Here is a 27,021-nt window from a genome sequence, read left to right on the forward strand (position 1 = left end):
ATTTTCACATAACAGCAATGAGTACCATAGTAGGTAGCATGCTATCTGATACAAATAACCATAATACAACTAAACTTAAAACTCCAAATATGCCGAGAAGATTACTTGTGATTGTCTATCTGATGCTTATATATTTACAAACAAATGTTGCAGCTCCCCTTAAAAATTGCATTTAAATTTGTAAAGGATTTTCATGCCTTTCCTAGTTAAAGATGAATACTGTACCATAAATCTAGGCCCAGAGGACTAGGAACAACCCACCAAAACCATTTAATTCAGGTCTCCTATCCAAGTAGTGACCAGACCCAAACATGCTTAACCTTAACACTCAACGTTACAAAATTATAAATATAGATAAATAGAAACTGACAGTATGTACTCATTCTATCTGGGTTCAGATTGTAAAGTTCTGTGATTTGACACATTTCAAATTCATGGTCTACTAGAGTATTGTAGAACACACATAATCAACTGTTTTTCAGCTAAATATATAAAATTATAAACAAACAATCTTAATTAGTATTTAAAGTTAACCTACTTCAAACACAGAAAGGTTATCCTTTCTATAGATTTCATTGGCTGGTGGATGAAACCAACCACACTTCTTCGAATGTCGCTGAAGTATATTTTTACTTTTCATGTACTTAAGACAAAATTCACACAGGTAAAGCTTCTGTAATCTGTATATAAAAAAAAAAATCTGGTTAGCAAGTTTTCTTCAATTTCAGGTCACACTGTGCACAATTACTCAGATACAAAATGTAGATTTTATTTAAAAAAATAACTTGGACATATGTTAATGGCAAAACAAAATTGAACACAGTACTGTACCTTGAATATTCCTGTGGGTAAGGAGAAGAATACCAGGTATGAATTTCATACTTTCCAAATTCAATTACTGCAGGGTAACGACCAGGGTCTACAAGGCTTGCACATCCAGTTTTCTGCAAAGGAATCAAAGCATTTTAAATTAAGTCCGTATTTCCTTCCAAATTAATAAATTAGAAAATAAAATTGAAGCACTTTGTAATAAGAAACAAAGGCTGGATGGTAGCAATTAAGTGTTTCTGGATAACAGTATTAATTAAATACATGGCTATAACATTTCAAACAGCATCATTTGCATCAATGGAGCTTTAACTAATCCCAATTAAATCTACCACTTCCATGTAACATGTTAGTGAGACAACCTCAAGCCTTTCTTAATGCCAATGTGAATGTAGGTGCTAGACTAGCAGTTACAGTATAACCATTTACTCTATGCAATGCAATAATAAATAAATAAAATAAAGGACATCACTGCACTTAAAGGTGGTTGTACCAGGATCAATATTTTTGTACTGGTTGCCTTTACAGTCTGGAATAGAGTAGCAGATACCTGAGAACATGTCCCTTTCAAACTCCAGCATACATTTCTATATTATTGTACAAGTTCCAATTAACAGCCGACTGGTCTAGGTTTTATATACTATTCAGTCATTCTTGTAAAATGTATTTTGTGCATTGGAGCATTGTTATTTCTTCATGGGGTTCTATACATCATGTTTATTGGAAAAAAAAGTTTGGTTTGAGGTTCCTAACCTGCATTGAGAGTTCCTGGGCTTGCTTGAACATTTCTAAATCCTCTGTTGTAACATTTTCCTTTGCGCTGGCCACACCCATGTCTGTATTTTCCAGCTTGAAATGTTTCGTGCCTTCATTGTCTGCTGTTTACAAAGTGCAGAATGTCAAAGGAGAAGTCCAATGGTAACAAAAAACAGTCATTTAAAATGGTTCAATCTAGACTAAATATACTCGGACACATAGGCGTAATTTACACTTTTCATTATTTCAGACAGAATAATCTTTATGCTTTCATCAGCTACAGAAACTGCACCCCCCCCCCCACACTTTTGAAACCAAAGTTACACCACTGCTCAGACAGAGCATCTTGCTACAGTAGTATACTGCATTGGTTATAGTATTCAATGTGTTGCTCTCAGCAAGGTATTAAATGTGAGGCAATATCGTAACTGTTGGGTTATAGGTATTCACACCTGAAATTAGATCCAACATACTCTACAGACATATGTAAGGCCTTCGGCACTGTCTTTGCATTATACTTAACTACTGTGGGATGAATTCAATCAAAATACACAGCACCACTTTATCTTGTAACATTTCCCTGTTCTATGTTGCTACTCAATAAATACACAAACATTTATACTGTGCCTCAGTTTAATTGCCATAATACAGGGATATAAAGCAGGTACTATATTTTTCTGATTGAATAACCTGAGTGTGTAAATGACTGCACAACCAAAACACAGAAATAACCCTCTACAAATTAAAATAAAAAATGTATAAAATTCTCAGTAAGAGTTTTTCTAGTGACTACTGGTAGTCTTTTTTTTTTTTTTTTTTAAATGTTATTTTCTTATGGTGATACTGTAGTTTAAAGTTCATATCACAATTAATCAGCACAGTCCAGATTAAGACACTGATGATTCATTTCAAGATAATAAATCAAACATCTGTAAAACAAATGTAAGATATAAACATTTTACTGTGATTTAAATTGGAATGATTTCTCCTTTTTTGACAATAGTTTAGAATTCTTACAGCCTTTGCAACTAACTGGACACAGATATTAGTCACCACTGCCTTGTCACTGTTTGAAGACTTGGATGTTTTGATATCTTTCGGTTCCTATAGTGACAAAATGCCTCTAACCGCTGGGTCATTCACGGCATACTACTTTATCCAACAAGAGATATTACACACAGTACAAAGCAGATCTCAATTTTCAGCAATTCTCCCACTTGTATATGCAGAACCATATTTTCTGAACTAGGCTTTTTAGTTACTTTTGATGATAAAATAAACATACAATATATGCAAAATTACACATGCCAATGATCATACTTCATTGCAAAGTCATTTAAGAATGAACCTTATTGACCCTTTTACTCTGTTGAAATGGCTCAAATAAGCCAATATAGTTTACAATTTAAAAAAAAATAATAAAAAGATGATTCACATGGAATAAAAAGGGAAAGCATTGAAAAATGTATAACAATGTTACTTCATCACAAATATACAAATGAGACATGCATTGCATATTGATAAACCAACAAGATTTTTGTTGTGAAATTGAGCGAAAATGGAACTCTACTGTGAAAAGCTATGCAGCAGAGGGAAATGTAGAATGGAAAGGCCAGCTAATCCTGCTATAATCACTACTAGCAGGCAATCACAATAGCCGCACTACTGCAGAAGTAAGGGGCAGGGACAGAGCAGAGGAGCAACATGGAAAGTTGGCCATGCACTAGAAGCCTTTAGCAGCAATATGAAAGCGGTTTAGGATCCTAGTGCCACTACAGACGCAAAATAAATAAATCAATAAAACACTGGTGGTAAAGGATTAGTCAAAAAACATTTTAAATGTTAATCAGCATTAGAAGACAGGGCAAAAGTTTTTCTGCTTTCCTATGAAAGTGAAGAAAGAACAAAAGAAAAAAAAAGTTAAGGCCTAGGTGAGAAAAGTATTTTACTAGACGGGACGCAGGTTTGGTTGGAGCTTTGACCTTTTTGCTTACCATGATCCTGATCAGGTTTAATTCTTCCGTCTGCCAAGCTCCCCTTCCCTGGTGAGGGGGTCCCCTTTTGAGGGGTCACTTTATATTTTAATCTGCCTAGCATCCTGTGCTTTTTGAGGAAAGAAGTTCGTTTGAAATGAACGGTCTTAAAAGCATGTCCTCTTGATATCCCCCACGCAGAGGAGGAGGAGGAATGGGAAACTAACCTATTTTTATTATCTTTCTTTCCGTGAAGCTGGGGGCAGGACTTTGATGAGGAAGACAACTCCGGTTTACGCCGCATACGCTTAGGTGGTGCATAACTAGGGTGTCCCTTTTTTCGAGACTGTCCCTGAGTGGTATAGATATGAGAAAGTCCATCAAAAAGCCCCTTAAGCTGGTTGTTATTAGAAAGGCTACTAAAGGAGGGAACACTAGACAGGCTGGAAGAGCTCTGGGGGGAGTTAGCAGATGTGGAATTGTTGGATTTCTGTGAATTGGGGCTATTTCCAGGCAGTGGGGGAGGGGGTGGGAGTGCACAGAGTGTTAGCTTTTGAGTGGTACCTGTTGACATCGTGCTGGAATGAGAAGTACATGATAGTTTCTGAGGGCCCTTTTTCCTCGGTCGGTAGTGCTTTGAGAAGTCTAATATTTGGCCACGTGACCTGCGGCCAACAGGTGATGGTGTAAAAAATTTTGTAAGGCCGTCAATGAGACCTTTGGTTTTCTTGTTAACTTTAAGTTTAGAGGAGGTGGATGTGGACGTGAAAGAAGTGGTGGTGAGTTTGGTGGTATCACCCGCCCAAGAGGGGTCTGTTACAGCCAATCTGCTGCTTGAGTCCTTCACAGATGCAGCATGACCAGATGAAGGTGTGGTACAGACTTTAATCTTTTGACCCCTACCAGGTGACCCCCTTCCTGCCAGTGCTATCATGGATCCCTCGCCGGTGGCTGCACACCTAGGGGCAAACAAAACGTTAAAAAATAAATAAGTAAAGGCCCTCCATTGTTGACCAGCATTTGTTTTTATTGTTCTTTGTTCAACTAAAGGGATCATAGTGACCTCTGACCACCAAGTATAAGTATGTTTAATTTGCTCCATTTGTGAAGAATGTTTAAAAACCAATTAACAATCTATTAGATTTATGTTGGTATTTCAACTTGGGTTAGAAATATCAACCATTTTAAATAAATAATAAATACAACACAAATCTTAGAGGCTGAGCAGACTGCTGTACTAGAAAATATGACTTAAGATAACAACATGATCCACTTATCAAGATTGCATTACAATTTAAAACCTTAAAAAAAAAAAAAAAAAGAACACCACACAGTGGCAAGGATATTTGTGATAATTTGCTGGCAAGAAAAAGCACAGGTAAACACTGGTCATGAGGCTAGTAGTACCATGACTATCAACATAGATTGCTATGAAAGCAAAGGCTTTACTAAAAGGAGGCTAAAGGGGGAATACATTGCAAGAAAAACAGCGAGATGGCCAAAGGCACAAAGATAAAGCAAAAGAGGCATGAGCTGCATAAATACTAATGTTAATCAAAGAAATGTCACAACATAACATAGTAAATCGGGAGGAAAATACTGTGGAATATTTCTTAGTATAAGCTTAGGGCATGCTGGAGGCATGAAAAAGTCTGTAGGAAATTGATGATTTGACTGAAGACTTATGGCAAATTGAAAAGAGTGGAACCATTTTTTAAAACCTGCAAAGGCTGGTTTCACAGATCCCTTTAGAACTAATCTGGGTCTGTGAAACAATGTTTTTTTTTGTATCCTGCTTTTAATTTGAGGACCATTATACTTCAGCAATAATATCGAAGGTAGATGGAATAATTGGTATTCTGAAATTGTATGATAAAAACTACAAATACAGTGTTGGTGTTCTGCATGGGAAACAAAAGTGACATGTATGCTTTTTTGATGAACTTCCAAGACAAGGAGTGAAACAAGACACAATGTGTATTCTGTCCAGTATTCAGACACATCAAGCATCAAGACTTTCCCCAAGAAACAGATTTACTGTCAACCCTATTTATTGAAAACACAACTGCCTTTCCAGAAATGTCTCATCTTTGTAGCTTATACAGTAGCATATACAACAATTTTCTTGGCACATGCCAATTTCTGTGCTGCTTTCCAGGAAGACAGGGTCATGAAATCACAAGATTTCTATGACAGTTGTACAGGCCTTATAACAGTAGCTCAGGCTAGTCAATAACAAACTTTATTGTATCCATGTTATTCTCAATTCCGAGGTTATTACAGTACATATAAAAAAGTAAAAGAAAAAGAAAAATTGGAAGTTTCACAGAAAAGATTGTCAGAGTCAAATCTTTAAAAGCTTTGCTGAATCCCAAACTAGTTTTTGTAAACACCACACACATAGAATATTCAAGGACTACAATATGTCCACAAGGATTGGTGGTAAAGGTCACTAAGTAAATTAGCCAAGGTTTTGTGTGGGGATAGCCTTGGCAACACGGCAAACACATAAGCACCTCTATTCCTAAATGAATTTACTATTACAGTAATCTGTCGCATATCCGTCAGTCACATATCCGCCATGATCAACCTCTTCAGCAACGTTAGTTTATTATTGAACAGAGAAGATTAGTTCAGATATTGTAAAGCCTACCAAAGTCTTCGTACACTGTGCTGTATGTGTTCTGTGCGCTGCCACTGCTGGAAGTGTCAAATGAGCTGTTCAGTAAATAAATCCTATTAGCCTACGGGGTGTATCAACTTCAACCTCAACTTCGTCTCGATCTCCTGCCTGTCACTCAGCAGCAAATGCACACACCCACACGTCAGACGGCTACTCTGTCACAAGTATTTATACCCTGTAACTTTCTAAACAAGGGATTTAGGGGAGCTCCCTAATAAAAGCTGAATCTCAAAACAATAATAGTGTGAATATAGTAATTGTTACAGCTGTATACAATGGTATTGAAAACAGGATTCATTTACCCAACTTTTTAAATATCCACCATTACTCACCGCAGTCGGATATGCGACGGATTACTGTATTGTCATTCGAATGTTTAAGGTAAAAAAAAAATAAAGCAAAACATACAGTGTTCGCTGTCTGAGTTTATTTTGGGGTCTTCCTATTGGTTTTGCATATCGTCGTTTGATCTGGGCTGCTCTTTTATGCAGAAGTCTTTTTCCCCTTTCCTTTGGCCTGCAGACCTGACAGATCCACAATCCTGTTAAAAGGCAAAAGTTTGACAATATTAAATGTTAATCACCATCAGATACAGGTAGCGTAAAAAAATCCATATCAAATTGGGATATGTTTATACAGGGAACATGCGACTATCCATCAGATGGCTATAAAAGCCTCAATGAAAATGGGGAAAAAAAGTTTGCGATACCTTTTGGCATTCTTGAAAGTGGTGGGTTACAGCACTCCATATGGAACCCTCGATCACAAGAGTCACAGAAAAGCATGTCTTCCTATTAAAAAGAAATGGAACATGTGCATTTTAAACCTTTTGTTTAGATTAAAACATTTTCTGTAATAAAGTACTGTAAATTCGTGGTGCAACAACATTGAAAATGCAGACCGGCAAGTGGGAAAACCCCAAACAGCACAAAAGGCTATTGTAACCTTTAACCTCCCAAGCTGCACTGCTTTGCTAAATTTGTTTATCCAATCAATTCACATGATAAAACCGATTCATCTTCCCTTTTGCACTGCATTTCTCATGCCTAATTTAAAGAGCAGAACCTGTTACTTTAAAAAGAAAAAATGAAAAGAAATGCATATTGAAGTTTAAACATTTCTATACTTTGGATTTTTATCATTGTGTATTTTAAAAGAACAAACATCCTTGTGAAATGTTAAATCAAATAACATCATCATGAGCAATTTCTTAAGCCACTTATGCATGAAAGAAGTTGAAATGTCTTTTTTGTGAAATAAAACATATCATCATGGTGTAAGGGGTGATAGTATATAGGATCACATATTTTGTAAGAAGTAAAACTAATTTATGAAAAAAAAAAAAAAAGTGGTCTGTAGCGCTGTAATGGAACTTGACAGAGAATCCGAGAACACAGCTATAACTAATTGGGCTCTCTACAGTATCTTGTGGAAACCTAAACATGAGGTCATTATGAAAGTAATATTATTCAAAGCCACATTTACCATACAATGTTTCCATAACCCTGAAAATAATGCATTGCCTACACTTACTGCATTTTTGCCTTGTATTCGACAGGCACTACAAGTCTTGCATTCAATACACTGCCATCGTAAAGCCTTTACGTTGATGGTCAGCTCCAGAGAGAACTTCAGACATGTTGGGTGCCCTTTTTAAAAAAACAAAAATAAATGAAAAAATTACACAAAATGTATAGTTTATTCCACAAATCCAAATTGCATTTAAATTCACATATTTGTCCGACAGCTTTGCGTGGTTTAGGCACAACACCTTCCAACACTAATTTGTAGAATGTAGCTCCAAGTAAATAATCAACATGTTTTTCCTTCCATGGATGTTAAACAGATCATCTAGAATTAAAATCCCTCGCGTTGTCCCTTCTGGATAGGAGGGAGAAATCTGAAATCACTTGACCAAATACAGTAACAGTTCTGTAAATTGTCAAATGTTGAGAATAAAAACACAAAATCAGCTTATACAGTAATAACCTTAGTATTTTCAAAATGTTTGTCATTTACATTTTCAACAAGGGAATACAAGGCATTTTCTGAACTGTATATTTTAATAGTTATTGCATCAACTTTGTTAACAGCGTAGCCCACATTATACATTTTCAAGATCTGCGTCTGTTTCTAAAAAGCACTGTATTATCCAATACATCTGAGTACAGTAGCTAATTAAAGATAATTTGATCTTAATGAGCCATAAACAGGAGCAGCATTCATTTTAATGAAAGTCGATCTATGAAAGTCATGAAAAAGCTTGCCTTCTTATCCTTATGTTTCCTCCCAGGACTGCCAAACAGCTGTGTTATAGTGAAAGCACATCTTGTATTTACACTATGAACAGTTAATGAAAACCACCTTAATGCTACTTTGTCAAATTTGAGAGATAAAAACCTGTCAGCAGAAGAACAATTCTTAGTGGCACTTAAAATAATTATCCCAAACAAATTACTGCATTACAGTGGTAATTTAATGGAAGGTTAGCAATTTGGTTTTGAAGAAAACAGTAAAAGAAATGGCACCAATCTGTAAGAGCAAATTATAACTGACCTTTGTTCTACAATTACATTACTATTGATCAAGCTATTAAAGAATTTGAAGCTCCTACAGCACAATTCAGAAATATGATTTTGTACAAACTTGTGCATAATATTACATATCCCAGAAACCAGACCTAGACAATTACAGTACAGTATCCATTCCCTGTGGTACAGGAACAGACTTTCCTAATGTTTAATGTTTAGCTGAATTCTACATACAGTATTACACATCTAAAAAGCTGTCTCACAGTTCTGCAAAGGACATGGCTCAATTGTAATGAATTCAAGGCAACTGTTGCATGCCATACTCATGCCAGGGATAGAGACCCCTAAAAAATAGTAGGCTACCGTACCTACAAATGCAAATAAGATACATTTCTGGTACTGTAGATAGTTTAATATACATGTGACAATATACATTTTTTCAGCTGTTTGACATCTAACCTTTTTTCGTTAAAACTGAACTGCATTTGTGCAGCCAAGGAAATGGGAAATGCCATTAAAACGCACATCGTTACAAATAAGCTTAACATAGGGTATTGCATCACTCACAATGTATTATATAATATGACAATGTAGAAAAAATAAAATAATGTATTAATAAACAAAACAAATTATTTTCCTGGTACCACCTTACACTTGAATTAAAATCAATACGCCAATAGAATGCAGCAACAAAGTAATCATAAGCAAAACAAATTTCAATACATGCATTTTCAATACTTTTGTATTTGGCTGTTTTAGCCAGTTTAACATCATTATTACATTTTTTATAGGCTCTACACAGAGTAGTTTAACAGATGCGACAGAATGAACTTCCAGCTTCAGCTTTTCACTTAGGATTTGTTTAACAAAAGGTTTAAGTTAGGGTACACAGGTCGAGTGTTTGTGCATACCTGCAGTGCTAGCAGCACCAGCACCTTTCATCAACAAACTGTACGAGGGTTTGTCACAATCAATCAGTTAGGTATTGTCATAACTTTTTGATTTATGTTACTATGTTAACGTGAACTGTCTACATGCATCACAGTGAGCAGCGAGCTCCCGAAAATGGCTGCTTGCATAGTGCTGACACTGCCAACGGTTTGGAATTTTATGCCGGTTCTGGTTTGGGAAAGTCATACTGGTTGCATCCCTACTACAGGCAGTCTTTTTTTTTAACAATGCAGTTCCATGTAGTGCCCCATATATGGTACAAGATCATGTTCTGGCTATATTTGTATCAATCCAAAACAAGTCATGTGAAATCAGATCAATTTAAATGAAGTGAAATACCAAACTATGTGACACAAACACCAAATTACTACAGTATATCAAATTTACTTACCACTACTTCCACAGTCTGCACAGGACAGAAGCTCTTCTGGAGTTTTGTCACGATTTGACTCTTTTGTTCCTAAACAGAAACTGCATATTGGGATGGGGTCAGCTCGGAGCTAGAACAAAAAATAAAAAATTATAAAAATATAAATCAAAAACCACAAGTACAAATCCAGCAGTTTATTGGGTGGGAGACTTTCTAACAGAATAGCAAAAATGGGATTATCCACTATATAAGGTGGATACTTTTTTGCATTGTTATGGTAACTGAAACTTAAAAGTTCTTACATTTACTTAATTGCTACATTTTATGCCATTGCTGCTGTTCTTTCATGCCTAACTGCCCATTTTACTAGACCTGTCAGCCACTATCATTAGGGTAACTGATCATGTGCCTGTGTCATGAATTTCATGAGGCTAATTTTGCATAAGTACATAAAACATGCACTTAATCTGCTAATAATCTCCCTATATTTCACATACAAATAAAAGATTAATGATCATAACAATTAACATTCTTAAATCAGACTATTAAAAGACCAAAGGGAGTGCTTTAAAACTAATTGAATTACTGTTAATGGTGTAAAACTGTTTCTTGCAATCCACAAGTGCAAAAAATACTGCAAGAACATTAATCTTGTAATGATCAAAAATGGAATCTGTTTATATAAAAAAAAAAAAAAACACCACAAAAAAGAAGATCTAAATACCACCTCCATTTGGAAAATCAAAATATAGTAGCCTACCAAGGTTATGAAAACCATACTATACACCTTAACTGTAACAGTGCAATCCATTCTCCAAGTATTTTTAAAAACAGAAATACAATACAGCAAAAACACCAGCACAGGTCCAGTTTAAAACAATCATTTAAAACAATGCAGGTATTTAGGTCAGCACCGCTGGATAAATTGAATAGACCACATTTGTTTAAAAGTACAGAGTACTCAAATTATGAATGGTCTCCAATTATTTTCTACATCTTGACACAAATCATAACTGTATCACTATAAAAATAATTCAGCCATGTCATATACATAACATGTCCTGTGAGAATACAGATCAAAACCTTCAACATACTGTACAGCATTCAAATGTTGCTTATAGAATGAAAAATCATTCACTGAATGTTTCAATCATGTATAAAATAAATCTAAATACACATTTTCATTTATTACTCCCATAAGATTTTCTTCTTTAAAATCTGACAAATCTATTTGTGAGTTAATGTACATTCCATGAACAAGCATTAACCTAACGGAAGGGACAAAGGTTGTTTGTAGTTCAAGATCACAAAAGACTTGAAGTATTACAATCCTATTTAATAATGATGGAATGTTCTTACTGTACAGTAGGGTACTATACATGTTGCAACTGTATGAAATTATTATTTATGAGTCAGAACCAAATTCCTACTTTATAATTCAGACTTTTACATCACAACTGTACTGTTTATGGATTATATGCTTTTGGTTCATTTGTTGCAACCATGTGCCCTACAGTACATCAAAGGAAGCGATAAGTTACCAGGTTAACAGATACTGGATTTGCTAAATCTACAAAAATAACCAGTGATACTGTTATTTTTATTATTTATATATTTGACAGGGACAACATACAATTTTTAACATTTGATATGTCATAAGATGTATTGCACCCAGATTTACCTATGAGCTCATTTTCATTGGCAGTCCCTGGGCAGGTGTATAGAAAGGAAGAAAGAAAATAAATAAAAATAAATAAATAAATACAAATAAAATAAAATAAACAAACAAACAAACAAACAAAAACAGAAAAAGAACATACTACAACTAAAAGTAACATATACAGAAGGGTGCAATTGGCAACTGACAGTTTAAATAATTAAGTTATCGCCTCAAACATAATGCAATCATTCCCTCTAAACAAATATATAGTTATAATAACGATTTTTGGTAAATGCCAAGATCATGTACTGTAAAACACTGGGAATTAAATGAATCTTTAAGTATCATATTGGGGAAAATCCTGTCAATATTATACATTGTCATTAGGGGTGCACCGATAAAATCGGTAGCCTATCAGTATGGTAGTGATATAAGGATAAAAACCACAATCGGCTATTGGCAGTTTTTGTTATTTTAGCTGATAAAACGTACATCGATATTCATGCTTGAATTTCTTCCAGCACAGAACTGAATGTGTGGTTCGGCGTGCTTACTAATGACACAAGAACACCATGACAGTTTTCCTTGCAGTGCTGTGTAAAGTGGGATCGAACAACCTGCAGTAAATATGTCTCAAAAGAGAGGTGTTTGGATTTTTTTTTAAATATCTGAAGACAACAGTAGGATAGCCGAGTTGTGTGCAGCAAAACAGACTCGATGCTACATTAAATCCATCGATGAACTGCGAGTAGAATATTTATTTTTTTTAGGTTGAATCCTAAATAACATTGAAGGTTTAAAGTTATAATAACAACAACAACAACAACAACAACAACAACAACAACAACAACAACACCACAATGTACTTCAAAATGACCTTTTGTAATTTTTGTTGATCTTGCTTTTGTTGCAGGTGTATTCGGCGGCATTTTGAAACAGAAACTGATTATTGTGCCGTCTTTTGTTAAGTAACAATTTCAAGTTTGACTGAATTTTTTAACCAGAAATGTAATATTTTTATGACTTTTTTTGGTTAAGTGAACAATTTAAGTTGTGCTGCATTTTTAAAGCAGTATGTGCTTAAAATAAGTATTTAACAAAAGTTGTTGTAGTTGACATTCCGTAGACTACATTTAAGCAGATGCTTAAAAATGCCACCGCAACAAGGGATAACTTAGGCCAAAGAGAATAGCGAAATGATCCAATGACTTTTGAATAACTAAAATTAAATAAACATGGCAAGTATCGAGACAAAGTTATAATAAATCCACACAGGTAGAAAGTGTCCTTACATTCGGGCACGCATAAAGTGTGACAAAAGTACTGTACAGTGCGTACGCTTGCCTCCACTACTGTATATCCCCTGGCAGAAATATCTATCTTCAGCTGGGATAATCATACCCATTGTATTAACTACTTCAAAATAATAGTTTGTAGAACGGATTTTCCTGGCAAAATCTTGACTCCTATTCATCTTCAGGATTATCACAGAACTACCAGTTTAAGGCTGAATCAATGTCTCACTTTGCCAAACAACCTAACAAATACCAGCAAGGACATGCTGCTGTCAAAAGCAAACTGCTGTTCATATTGCTAGCTTCCCTCTGGGTCGGTGTTACAAAACTACAGTGTAGCAGACAAATCCCACCCTGCAGAGCTAAATTGACTCCAATCACTCTGTGGGTACTTCAGAAGATATTTATCCTACAGTAAAAGTCAACATGTATACTACACTACAGTATGCCAATAAAAAAAAAGTGAAAGATTAAATTGACAATGTATTTACACCATCATGTTTATTAGATATTTACAAGGCTATAGCCTCTTCAACTGCTGGACTAAAGCTACTGTTCAGTACAGCACTGAACTTGTGGGGTGATTGACCAGTATTGGTTGCACAATGCACATTCCGATTTTCATCCCAAACTTGCGTGAGTGCAAAGACCAATACATTCTGCTTGGTGAAGTTAGTTAATGTTTTGTCTTGGAATTTAAATAATTGAAAATATGAACACACATAGTACACCAGCTAAACACACTAATGTGGTCCACACTGTAGATACTGCAGGTTTTGCGCAACTCAGACATTATCTTCATGTAACATTCTTTACATTGCATGTACAATAAATATGCACAGGTGATCCATCTTATTTATGGCATGTTAGTCAGTCACCTGCAGACTCCTGTGTAAGTTTACAAACGATGTTGAGCAATATTTTCCTTTAAATCTCTTGCAAGCTTTGTTACATGACTGAAAAGTCTGCACTATGATTAGTATACTGTAGTTAATATAGATTTGCACAAACGTATTATTCTATATTAAAAAAATGTCCATAAGACAAGAACCTCAAAATCAGAACTAAACAGAGCTGGAAGTAATTTATGAAAGGAGAGGGCTCTCACTTGAGTGATCACACAAACTTTAGAATACAATTACATTTGAAACAAAATTTTAAAAAAACTAAAACAAAGCAAAATAGGCTAGGTTATCAACAACATAATACTGTATGTAGTACTGTAATTCAGTGATTATCAGGATTTGTATAGTAAGAGTTTCTCAGTGTGTACATGCAACCAAAAAAAGCCAGCAGCTTCCTGTGACACTGCATAACTTATTACTTGGTAGTCACCAATAGAAACCATTTCTCAAGAATATCAGTTCTCTGAACAGTGTTACAGTATCCACAGTATTGGCTTTCTATTTAACTAATGGTAACTGTGTTTCACACTTTCTCTTTACAGTACTGTAGCTCCCCTATCCAAAATTGACCATCTACACCACCCACAAGATGTGTCCCTTCATTCACTACTAGAATCCACATAAGGTTATGCAAAATATTGTTATAGGAGCTTGCTCTCCGTTACAGTAGAGTGTCAATTATTCGATCTTTGATTAATCGTACTGTCTAATCAACCGAACACACCTGTAATCAAGTGATGAATTACATGTGGTGCATTATGCACAGCTTCTGCTGCTAAAACGGCTACGAGATTTAGCTGCCAAAAAAAGGACCAGCAGACCGAGGCAAATGAAAGTTACAGAATTATTCCGACCGCCAAAACCTTCAATGGAGCATTGTGTGCTTTAAATTGTTGCAGTTAAGCAAATAAACAGTCAAAGGCTGGAGATCCTGTCTATGTTATTGAGCAGCAAAACACTTGTATTTTATTCATTTCAATTGCACATTGATACTTGCTGTTAAGGCATTGTAATAAAGTATAGAATCATTTTACTGAATTTCTGAAGTTTAATGATTCCAAAAGTTCTGCAATGTGTCAAAGTTGTACTGAATTGTATTATTTGATGATTTTCAAAGTTTGCTATACGGTACGTTTAATTACAGTATTGCATTACCTTAACTGTTAGTTTTACTGAATTGCATTTAATTAATTTGTAAAGTTTTGTATGCTTAATGTGATAGAGTACATTATTAGCTATTTATCATCAGTAGGTACTTGTGAATATTAACTTTATTCAACACATTAAAAGGTACAGCAATTGTTATTAATACTTGTTCGATTATCCATACAAAATCGATTATGCGAACTAGTATCGGTCCCAATTAGTTTGGATAATTGACTCTCTGCTGTACTTTACAGTAGTTGCCAAACGGGTAAGAAATGTTTTATAGGCAGTGGGATGATATTTCTTTGTAAATTTTGCCAATAAGCTCATCACTGCCTACACGCTATTTTATCTCCATGAGTCTGATTAAGTACAACAGCTATAACAAGGTCAAGCACAGGGGCTTGATTCAAAGTGTTTTCCAGGTACAGTATATGGCTGGTCAGGTCAACGTACACTGTCCAACAGAGGATTTGTACCATATTATTAAAAATAAACTTTCACATCTGCTTTTTACCAAAGTATAAAATTACAGTAAATCACATCAACCACTTAATTCATATTCTGTTAACCCTTAGCGGTCCATTTATTCGGCGCGTCAGGTCCAATCTATTTTCACACGCACAGTTTATTTTAGATGCGCTGTTTAAAAATACTTTTTTTCACAGTAGAACAGGTTTAAAAGGCACTGCATATCAACAGGACACTCAGTACTGCATCTCCAGCCCCACCCCACCCCTTGTTTGCTGTTTTTTTCACATACCTCTTGATAGTAGTGCATACTGATAAATCATCTCCTGATCACTCGTTTTATCACCAAACTCCTCAATAATGCGATCCAAGTCATTATTTTATTACTATAACATCTAAAAAAAAGCTCTGCAAATGTCTGTGATATTCTTTGAGTGCTTGATGCAGAAGCAACTATCTTGTTTGTTTATGTCCGTGTTATCTATGTGATGCCCGGGACTATCTGTATTCATGAGATACGCCCCTTGTTTCGGCTTCTCTCGGCCCCTATCGATCTCACTCAGCCACTGAATGACTTTCTCGGCTTTTTCCGGAGAAAAAACAACTAGAGACCTGTTTTTTGCATCTTTTTGATGATGTCGGACAGGGTCCGACATTGGACCGGAAAGGGAAAATTGCAATGTTGGATCAGGTCCGACATAGGACCGCAAAGGGTTAATAGAGCTACTGTATCCCAAATGTTGCAGAAATAACACTTGCAGAGAGCCTGTTGTGAAATGTACTGTACACAACTAGACATTTTCAGTAAATGTGGAATAATCAATTGGATGCAGGACGCAATTAGTTGGTTACAGTTCAGCCTCCCTTCACTTCCCTAGGTATTCATTGTTGCATGTGTTGCTTTTCTGCCATATGCTTTCATAGACCCTGATGGATTACCATACCCAAGGTAACATTAGATAGTCCACAAAGTACAGCAGGTTTGTGCTAATCTGTCTGTGAAAACAGTTGTGCACGTTCTGCCAAATGGGTTATAACAAGTAAACATTTATGCCATCCTTTGCTATGTACATGGATCCCATTTAAAATGTACAATTGTTTACTTCTCTTTTTTTCAGTTTACTTATGTTGTATTTTTGAACACAGTCTCAAGAAGGTACAAAACTGTTGGCACATGTATTAAAGTCCATTTCCAGTTACAGTAGAACTCAACTTAATATGCGGTATCATCCTGATCTACTGAAATCGATATTTAAAATCAGCACAAAAGAGCATTGGGGGAAATGGATACTGACCGAAATAAGAGATTTTTGCACAACACAGTCCACAATGATGCAGGCCATACCAGTTTAGAACCAAAAAAGCAGAAGTCTAAAAAAAAAAAAACTAAAAAAAAACCACACACTTCACCACACGTTCCAGCCACTAGATCTTCTGCAAACCCTACAGCTATAGTAACATGCAGTTCCGATAAATGTTTACTTTCAAGCTCAAATTCCCAATCTGCTGTGCCTCTAAATCTAAAGAGGGGCAAACTGAGACTTTTAGTCGCCTATCAATTTTTATAAACAAACATGCAGGCAGGATTGCATGTCACCAGACAGGCACATGGAGATTATGCTTTTTAAAAAACAGTCCTGTGAAGTAGGCAAGAAAGTCACACAGTGATGATCTGTTGATAGAAATCCAACCAGTATCTATTTTCTTATTAAGCTATGCAGACAACTCTAATTTTGTGCTTTTCAATACACTAAAACACAACAAAAAACCAAGGCTGTATACAAACAGCTTTATGGTACAGTATATAATGACTAAGTCTACTGACATTTCCAAAATCACCTTTCCAGCAGCACTGTACAATCCTCACCAAATGCTGCAATCAGCAGGGCAATACCATTGGATAGTTTACAAGTACAAGCAGAACACAAAAACTGAATCTTTCACTACCTCCTAATTTGCTCTTGAATGATATAATCAAGCAGAGCAAAGCAAGCTTAATGCAAAGTCAATAAATTATTTTTAGCTGTTGACAGAGATTAATAATAATAAAACTAGTTCCTGTCCATATTGACCTTCAGAAGATTTGTAGGCTTTTCAACATCTCCAAAACCAAACCAAACCACACATCAGTCTGTTATGTTTTTGTTGCAGTATATAAACATGAAGGGCACAGAACAGACATTCCTAATCAAACAGAGTGCAAAAACCCTTCTACTCAATTCAATAATCTGCTAAACAGAATTTGCATTACATTTTATTTCTACAAAAACAACTTCTACAGAAGCACATCCCATTTGTTCCGAATCAGACATAGACCTACAGGTTAATTTCCAACTTCAGATAGCTGACAGCTACTGTAGGGAGGAGTCTTGTACTCCAGCTTTAATCTGACATCCTAATATCCCAAACGCTTCTAGTGAAATTGTACTTTTCCAGAAGCTGATCTGCCTTATGTTATCAATCACCCCTATGCTTTTTGGGAGCAGGTACAGTACCACTACAGTTACTGTTTCATGCTCTGTAGCTGGATTCTGCTGTACATTTCCTGTACAGCTTTTGAACCCAGGTGACACAATTCTTACATCCTGACAGGGACAATATGAAAACCACAAGTCAAAAACAAGATTTCGACAATAAACCACAAGCTAACATGGTCCTTCTACTGAGCGACCTAACAAATGCATCATTCAATAAAATATTTTTAAATGAAAGCACAACATCGTTAATGATCAGTGATCATCTTTCAAGATAGAACTAGCCAAATTTTACCAATGCCACGAGCCACAAATTTACTGAACTTACACAATATTTCTGAGATGGTAAACTAATAGGCTATACTAACTAGTATAGTATCTCACTGTGTTTTAAGGAACACAGTATTAATTTGAAAAACAGATTTTTTTTTTTTTTTTTTTTTTTTTTTTAAAAGAAATCTGTGCTAAGTAAATAAAGTACAGCAATTAATTTAGTCTACACCTCAAATGTTTTGCCATTATTTACCAAGGGCCTAGTTTTTACAAGTTCAAGGCAGAGAAGAATACAAAAACGTTACTTTTTAAAACATGTTCTACATTCAAAAGGGACTATCCAGAAGCCAAGTTGGCCAAATTGAACATTTTCCCAAGTCTTTCTTCACATTAACCCCAGAAGCAATTTAATAAAAAGCACAAGAGCAGCTGCAGACTGACCAGTCCATGGAACACAAACAACAAAAGGTTATTTAATTCAATGAGCTAAAATCAGCAGACATTTAAATCACCACCAAGAGTTTTCTAAACCATCTGCAAGACGATAGACCTTGCTGCTTGTGCAACAACTGGCACCATGCTATCATGTCCCTCATGTCAATGAAATTTATCTCCTAGCAACAGTCAAGCTGCTGGAAACCAGGGGCCTGTATTCACTGAACAATTCAAAGACAAGGGAACATCCAGAGCCCTGAGACTGGATTACCAAATGGCTCCAATTGTTGGTATTCAACAACAAGTTTAAGCCACATTAAACGCCATGCTTAAATACTCTCAAATTATTTAAAACCATCTCAGTAGTGTGCAAAAAGCTGTTGTACTGTACATGGCAATTAATGTGTGTGATATAAAACAGCATAGTTTTTCTGTCATTCTGTGTAGCAAGCAGGTGGTTTATGGCTTGCATTACAATTGTGTTTTGATTGTATCGGTAACTGTATCCCATCCTACTGTCCCATAAGGAAAATCAACTAGATCAATATTACTTTTCATCATTTTAACAAATATTAAAGAGATCAAAATTTGGCTATAAAATCTCAGTACCTTTTTTAATTTAGTCCTTTATTTTATTTTTGTTTAACAATTTTAATAATCTATTTATCTATCTATAACCATAACAGGCCTAAAAATTAAACAACCAGAGTAAAGATCTTGCATAAAGGGTGTATTTGGTATTTTGCTGGTAACACTTTCAGTTTAGGTTCTTGAAACTCAAAAGCAACAAACTACTTTACCTTCTCCAGAGTCTTAGTGCATCAGCTGAACCCAGGAGATCAGGGAGGTAATAATACACACCAAATTTTGCAGTTACTATAATATATTTAACTTGTATACCATATTCTTTAAAATCTGAACCTAGGGCTGCAACAAGTTTCTAAAGCTGTTGACCTAGACACTTTGATCTTCAGAGGTGATTAGCCCCTAGTCATTTAGTAAGCCAATTCTTACTGCCCGGTCATCTTATCTGCCATTTTGTAATATATAAATGCTGGTACTTGTTCCCTGTAATTAAAATTAGCTTGGTGAGCGAGTCTGAGATGTAGCCTGGTATTTTTTGCAACAACAGATAAGAAACAGTTTGCTGAGCCTTGTAAACTACTGTACTGTATAATTTCAGGCCCTAGTCCTCCTAAATAATTAGAAGCAATTACAACAAAACTGCCAACATTAAAGCAATACTCGTTGGATGTTACAAATAATTAAGGCAGAGTAAATCAGCAGCAATTATCAGGTTTTCAGCAGCATTAAGACTTTTCAACCTTGGAATAAAGATTAAACAAAACAGAAACACCATACATACAAAACAATATCTGAATTATGAGGTGAATAATAAAACTGTACTATGTTACAGACTGGATTATGTTAGATTCAAGATTTCTGACTGGACTCATATCTGTTTACAGCTGTTAGAGCACAATACGTTATTACTGTAGGACTAACACAAATAAGTTTACTGTAAAATAAAAAATGGGTAGTTATTTACAATCAAGAATATTGTATGAACCCTACATTAGAACTAACAATTATACTGGTGAAGAAATGGGCAACATCCTTGTCGTGCTCTTCAAATAAGTCTCTGGAGCCTTGGAATCAAATGGACATCTTGCTACTACTCATGTCAGTCAGGAAAAAGGTTATGCATTGCAGAGAGAACAGCAATCTGACAGGACAGTCAGACATAACTGACACACAACTCTGGCCTGCAAAATCAACAGATTTAACTTGAATAGGAGGTGTGACATTTCCAGGCATGACAATCCCATATGGAACATTTCAACACCTTGTAGATCCCCATGTCCAGGAACCTGCTCTAACTGGAAAATACAACATCTCTATCCTCTCTCCAGTAAAGCGCAAGATTCCTTCACCATAACAATACAAATATATGGTATCATAAGGAGTTATCAACCAGAATCGGTACTTTATGGCATTCAATATCTACATGCATTACTTCTTCCTCTGAGAACAGGGAAAGAGGAAAACATATTTCACACAGCCCTAACCAGCATAAACGGGAAAAGGAATCCCCACATCAATATAATACTATACAACAGTGAAAATCACGTTCATTAGTGTCATCTTCTATTATGCATCTTCTGACAGAAACAATGCTTCCTTGGCATCAAAGTTCTATTGTATACTTTTAAAAATATATATAACCCCACACATTCAGAAACAAAACTATTTAAAAATGTGTGATATCCCTGTGTTGTATCTGTTAAGAACCTGTTTATCTAGCTAGAAGGTGGTTTTGCTTATTCTGATTCTGCATTATTAGAATTTGTTAACACGTCAGGGTCTAAGACAATATGTAAAAATCAGTAACTTAAATTAACCTGCTTTCATGAAATACACAAAAATAATAATAAAAAAAACAATTCTAGGCACCAACAGTGGAAATACAACACTACTAAATCTTTCAGACAGCACCTACCTGGTCTTTCTCATGCGGGAGAAGGGTTACAGGTGGGAGCAATGATGTGGAAGCACAAGTGTATTTAGATGATCCCATTCTTTCCACATTTCCATAGTTCATCCTGTAAAGTGGTCCATCCTTCAATAATCTCCCATTATTAACAGCTCGTTTCGCTGCTAAACGTAAACGCTGTTGAAATATTGGGCTGTCAATTACATTTAACAAATCATCCTGGCTTCGAAGATATCTCTCTATGTTCTTCAATGAAGAACCGTTGAGATCATCAAGACCTTCAATGGCTCTCTTCAGTATCTTATTCCAATCCACATTTCGAAGATCCCCAGTGGCTCTAATAGATCCCTTTAAGGATATAGGAAAGGTTGCTGATTTGAGGGGTGAAATCCGCCCAGGATTATCTGGGTCTTTATAGGATGCACACCCTTTGTTTGTTACTTTAAGAATGGAGCCATCAAGAACACTTAATTCCAATTGTTCTAGAACAGTCTTCTTGTCTAATCCATGTGAAGCCGATACTGCATGACAAATTCGTTCTTCAGATGGCCTCTGCTTCTGCCTCTTAACCTTCTGTATAGCTTCAAGAATCCACTTCGTATACAGTGGGTTAGCAAGTTTTACCATGGTTGAAGAATAATTTGTTTCAGCATAGAGTTATCCATAAAGTGTTCTCCTTGTTAGAACTGAAATGCATCCACATCATAAAATGCATTTAAAACACAATAAACAATTCAGCAAAGCATCATATGCCATTCTAACTCACTCCTGTATATCCTTGGAAAGATGGGACCATTGAAATCAAGAAGGTGGTACATTTCTAGAATAATCCTCTGTTTTAGTAGTTTAACAGTTGGACATCTGAAACGTGTTGATAAAAAATCCTCAGAAATTCATCAATAATCTAGAAGAAAAAGAAGAAATTGTTTTACTTTATTAGAATCACTTAACCTTTGTGTACCTTTACCATGTTTGCCATTAATTCCTTAAATTCAAAAGGTTACAAATCAGTTTACAACATGTGCTAGTTCCCAGTTACAGTAGTTCTCAGACATCAGACCCTTGCTTGCTTTTTGTTCAATGTTATGTCTTTTTTGTTCAATGTTATTGTCTTTGTAGAAAAACTGACATTAACTTGTTGGCTACGTTATGGGGTTTTGGTCGTATTTATTTATTTATTTTTTGCTTTTGTCTGATTTTGCAAAAACCATTTCTAAAAGAAAACTACAGTGTGAAAAACTGCTTGGGAAAACCAAGTTCATGCCATAAATCGTATGTATGTGGATCAATATGTATATTTAATCTGATTAAATATAGGCCTAATGCACAACATGTGTTCCATTTATCACAAATTTAACAGTAAGTTCAAATGACACTTTTAGATTAATGATATTGTACTAATTGTGTTCATCAACAACTGAAAGAAAGTTGCTGAATGAGCTACAGTAAAGTATAGGCTATGTCATTATCACTGTTAAATGTACAGGAATGGCCTAAAAAACAGAAGTACATTTTATATATATATATATATATATATCATTTAAAAAAGAGCGCTGTACAATAAATATTAAATGTTTATAAACGCATTAGGAGAATTTATGGCTTGGGTAGTTTAAAAAAGTATTTTGTCTACATTTTTGTCAAACATAGGCCTACTTCAATAACTGACATACTGACACGTGGCTCTCTTTTACAGAGACACAGGATGGGCAAAGATGCCAGTCGTCGACCACACCACAAAGTAACTGCTTAAAATGAAGAAAAAAAATGTTTAAATACAGATTACAAATTTTGTAAATCACCACTATTGGCCAGTACTGCAATAACACAAGACAATGTGAGGAGCCAGCATCACATCTGAAAGTTTAGGTTACAATTACTTTCTTGCTGTTTAGTGGTAATCCAAAAATCCTACCAAGAGAGAAATGTCTCTTAGCTGATATCTTTCCATGCCAATTTTTTTACATAGCATCTTAAATAATGTTGCTTGCATGTCACATTTAAACATGTACAGACTTTACGTTTATTACTAAGCATTTACCCATTCACCAAACAATTAAAATTAAATTTGAGCTATTAAGTCCCTAAATCCATCCAGAATGTCATTTATTTTGTTGCAACATACAGTACATCCCCCATTGCTATAAATACAAAATTAGAGCAATCACAGAATCGTGAAAAGTAATGCGCCATTATTGACTGTACTTCCATCATGTATATGCAAATGTGACAGACTGACAGACAACCAAGCATCTTCTTAAAAATCTAGATTTTGAAACTCTTAAAAACGTGTCTTATAGAATGCCCTAACATGTTTCATCACAGCTGTTGGGTGTATTGCTCCCAAACATGACACACTGACCTTGGATGGGCACTTCCACCACTGTATACAGGTAACCCTGTCTCGGAGGATATGCTCAGCAGATCAGATAACTGTTTATGTGTAAATGGTACTTTATAGATTAATGTAGTGCACACATTTAGTGTACAAATATTTTTAAATGTGAAAGCACTAATATGCTGGCATTATCTTTAAAAAGGTTAGTGATTGCAACCAACACAGGAAAAATGTCAGTACATTATGCAACCAGCAGGTGACCTGTATTGTGCAATTTCTTTCGAATTCTTCTACCTGCTACAAAACCCCAATGATCACACATCAAGCGCGACTCTCTACTGCAGCAGCAGGGTCACACTAGGATTGCAGGAAAAAAAGAGACAACAGCCATTGCATTAAACAAACTCAGTCTCAGCGACTGCTTTTATGATCCATCCCATCATTTACCACAATCTCTTCAATCAATTCCTTTACACTTGAATCCGAGTATATTTCACCAAGTAGACTATTCTTTTCGCTTGCTTACTGTGATTAAAGCTGAATACTTTCACATGAGTAATTTTGTGTGTGTGTATATATATATATATATATATATATATATATATATATATATATATATATATATAGCTCTAAAACACCTTCTCTAATTTGAACCAATCTTTCTTAATTCGATTGTGGTTACATTTATGTATGTCTAACAACTTAATAAAAACCTGTTCAAAGTTCTAAAAGCCTAACTCACCATTAAGCGAAACATTACACATCTCGATAAAAAAAAAAAAAAGTCAAATATTGATTTCAAGTTTATATTGCAGTCAATTTCTCAATTACCTTATGTTAAACGTATATTTTACATCTCTATGTTTATGCAAGATAACTGAATATTTTATGATGGTAACTTAATGCCCCAATTAACCTGTGATTGCATTGAATTAAAGACAAATCACAAACCTTGACTTCTAGCAGCTGAGTGGCTGTGGGTTGACGGCGCTACTGCCTGCTGGTGTTACCTAAACGACGCCATTTTGTTACAATGTTGTAGTTTACATGAATCCGACATGACACTGATTACAGCCCAATGGAGTCTCATTAAACCTTACCTACACACTCGTGTACCCTCCCAAGCAACGTAAATATTGGCTATAAAATAAAACATCCGATTCCTGGTTTGATAGAGCAGCCGTCAATCACCAACAGCAAGTTCTGCCCCTTACAGATGTAGTGCAAGTTGTTGGTGGCAGATCTGCCAATTATATTGGACCGACCCGCCTTTTAAAGTAACGATTAGCTTTAAAAAAAAGTCACTCATAAGGGGATCCGCCACCTCCCAATCTCCTTCACAGAACAACAAAAATAAAGCACACTTGAATTGCGATTAGCCAATTGCAGTATTAATCGAGTAATTTAACTAAATAACAGCAACAAAGCCTGACAAATTAAAGAGTCCGTCACTTGGCAAAAGAAAAAAAAATTTAGCCTACCTACAAACGCCTTTCAAGAGCGATTGGCTAAGTCAGACAGCAAAAATTGGAGCATGTTACATTTAATTGGTTGGCTGTAAATTCATCATGTATTTGCTAAAGTAGCAGACAATCGGTTGTGTTCAAGTTTGTTGAGATGTAGCCTAATGTTTATCTTTTTTTTTTTTTGCGGAGGACCTGTGATAGTGTGTGTATTATTGTTTTTACTGCTACACCCGCGTTTCGCTCCCTATACCTGCTTTCAAATTTAGTGTCAGTATTTTTAGTCTCTTTGCCATGACTCTGTCATTTGATAAACACTTTTTTAAACCTAAAACAATAGACGTTTTCTGAATTGTATGTATTTATACGGTACCACATACATGCCACAATTATAATTGTCATAAAAACATATAATACAATTTGCGTAGCAATTCATTCACCTCCGAGTCCAATAGCACAACAACAATTCACCATTACGCTATGTAGACACTTTGCTAAATTTGTATTATACAACATGCAGCTAATTTAAATTTAAAAATGTGAAAATAATCATGAAGAAACACTCTGAAATCAAAAGTAACAAAAAAGCGATAGCCTAAATGCAATAAATAAATAAATAAATAGCCTAAATAAATAACGAGAGAAATGAAGGAAAAAATGCCTCCTAAGTCAAACATTTGTTTGTAGTTACCTTTTTAAGTTCTCACAGGGATCGTCTCTTCATTCCACAAATTATGTTATTTCTTTAACGTTGGTGAAAAACTGAAATTCCAAAAGCTTCTTTTTTATTAAACAAATGGACGCACGCGACAGCTTGCGCTGAGGCAGAAAGAACCTGATAACAACTAATTGAAAGGTTAATCTACATAGCAGGCTGTAACAAAGTAGTACCCTCCCCCTTCTTCACTCTATCTCGGGAACACTCCGAAAGGGAAAGTTAAGTTTGTGCCTCAATGCTCAATACATTTAACATACAGAATAAAAATGTACTTTCCTTCAATAACACAAAAACCTAAGAACAGAACAGCATCCTAACCATCGATCCAGCAGGGTCAACTAGGCTTGTGATGAATACAATTGTTGTGCTTTTGCCATGGGACTATAAACTGAGCTGCGGCAGCATGCAATTATTTTTTAAACACCGCACAATTTATTGGGGGTAGTTTTGTATTATTCTTAAGGCAATAACCGACTTCCTTCATCAAGTTTTGCTCAAGCACAAGCTGTTCGAGTCTACGCGGGGAAACGCTGTAAAGTTTGGATTATATAACGTGCTCTGCAATGTGCAGTTTTATTGTTGCCTGATTCTCAGTGTTACAATTTGTAGAATTTGGTAACAATCTATCTACGTCATGCATACTTATCACCACATTTGTGCGTACACTGTGTCAAAATAAGATGATTTCAACGGTAGCAATTGTTGTGCACAAGGTAATTACATTATTCCCATTAATGTATAACGTGAAACTTCAAAGCAATGGGTGTTGAGTCCATTGCCTAAAGAACTTAGATTTTATCTTGTTAAAATGAAGTGTCATGTTATTGTTTTTTTTCTCTTCTTGGTGATTGCTTACTTGTTTAACTGTCTGCTCACTCTCTGAGAAAACAGGTTGTTTTTGCTGTAATTACAGTCTCCCCCTTTGAAACCTAATTTTAACTCTAAAACGTGACAATATAAAGGTAATAGTCATAAAAGTAAATAATATAGTATGTACTGCACATAGTAATCCCAAAAGATTAGGACCCCTCCCGAAACACATTTTGCTTCTGTAATTTCCAAATGTTTTGCCAACCATAAGGTAAAATGAAAGTAGATGAGATTCTAAATTTATTGAAGAAATGAAACAAGCCATGCTAGACATCAACAAACCTCTCAGCTGACCGTGATAGTGTGAACTTAATTATATCTAAATTGATCCAGAAACCCGTTGAACAAAAACAGACGTGTGAACAAGAAGGCTGCAATGGACAGGGT

General features: G+C 35.4%; 1 protein-coding gene across 8 annotated transcripts in view; it reads right to left on the reverse strand.

Annotated features, from left to right (window-relative positions):
• Positions 1-26,298, reverse strand: part of LOC117418213 (histone acetyltransferase KAT6B-like) — a 41,777-nt gene extending 15,479 nt beyond the window's left edge. For 2 of the 8 annotated variants that reach the window (XM_058985071.1, XM_034030977.3), the window contains exons 1-10: positions 25,738-26,298; positions 21,252-22,149; positions 10,114-10,222; positions 7,774-7,889; positions 6,950-7,031; positions 6,649-6,781; positions 3,579-4,516; positions 1,582-1,706; positions 832-944; positions 539-680 (exon numbers count right to left, since the gene is read on the reverse strand). In XM_058985071.1, coding sequence (XP_058841054.1) covers positions 539-680; positions 832-944; positions 1,582-1,706; positions 3,579-4,516; positions 6,649-6,781; positions 6,950-7,031; positions 7,774-7,889; positions 10,114-10,222; positions 21,252-21,872 — 2,379 coding nt within the window. In that variant the 5' untranslated portion in view covers positions 21,873-22,149; positions 25,738-26,298. The other 6 variants (XM_058985070.1, XM_058985072.1, XM_058985074.1 and 3 more) reach the window with 6 other exon arrangements.
• Between the last annotated feature and the right edge of the window lie 723 nt (positions 26,299-27,021).

The sequence above is a fragment of the Acipenser ruthenus genome, chromosome 13 (genome assembly GCF_902713425.1).
Source record: "Acipenser ruthenus chromosome 13, fAciRut3.2 maternal haplotype, whole genome shotgun sequence".
In the NCBI taxonomy this organism is placed as follows: Eukaryota; Metazoa; Chordata; class Actinopteri; order Acipenseriformes; family Acipenseridae; genus Acipenser; species Acipenser ruthenus.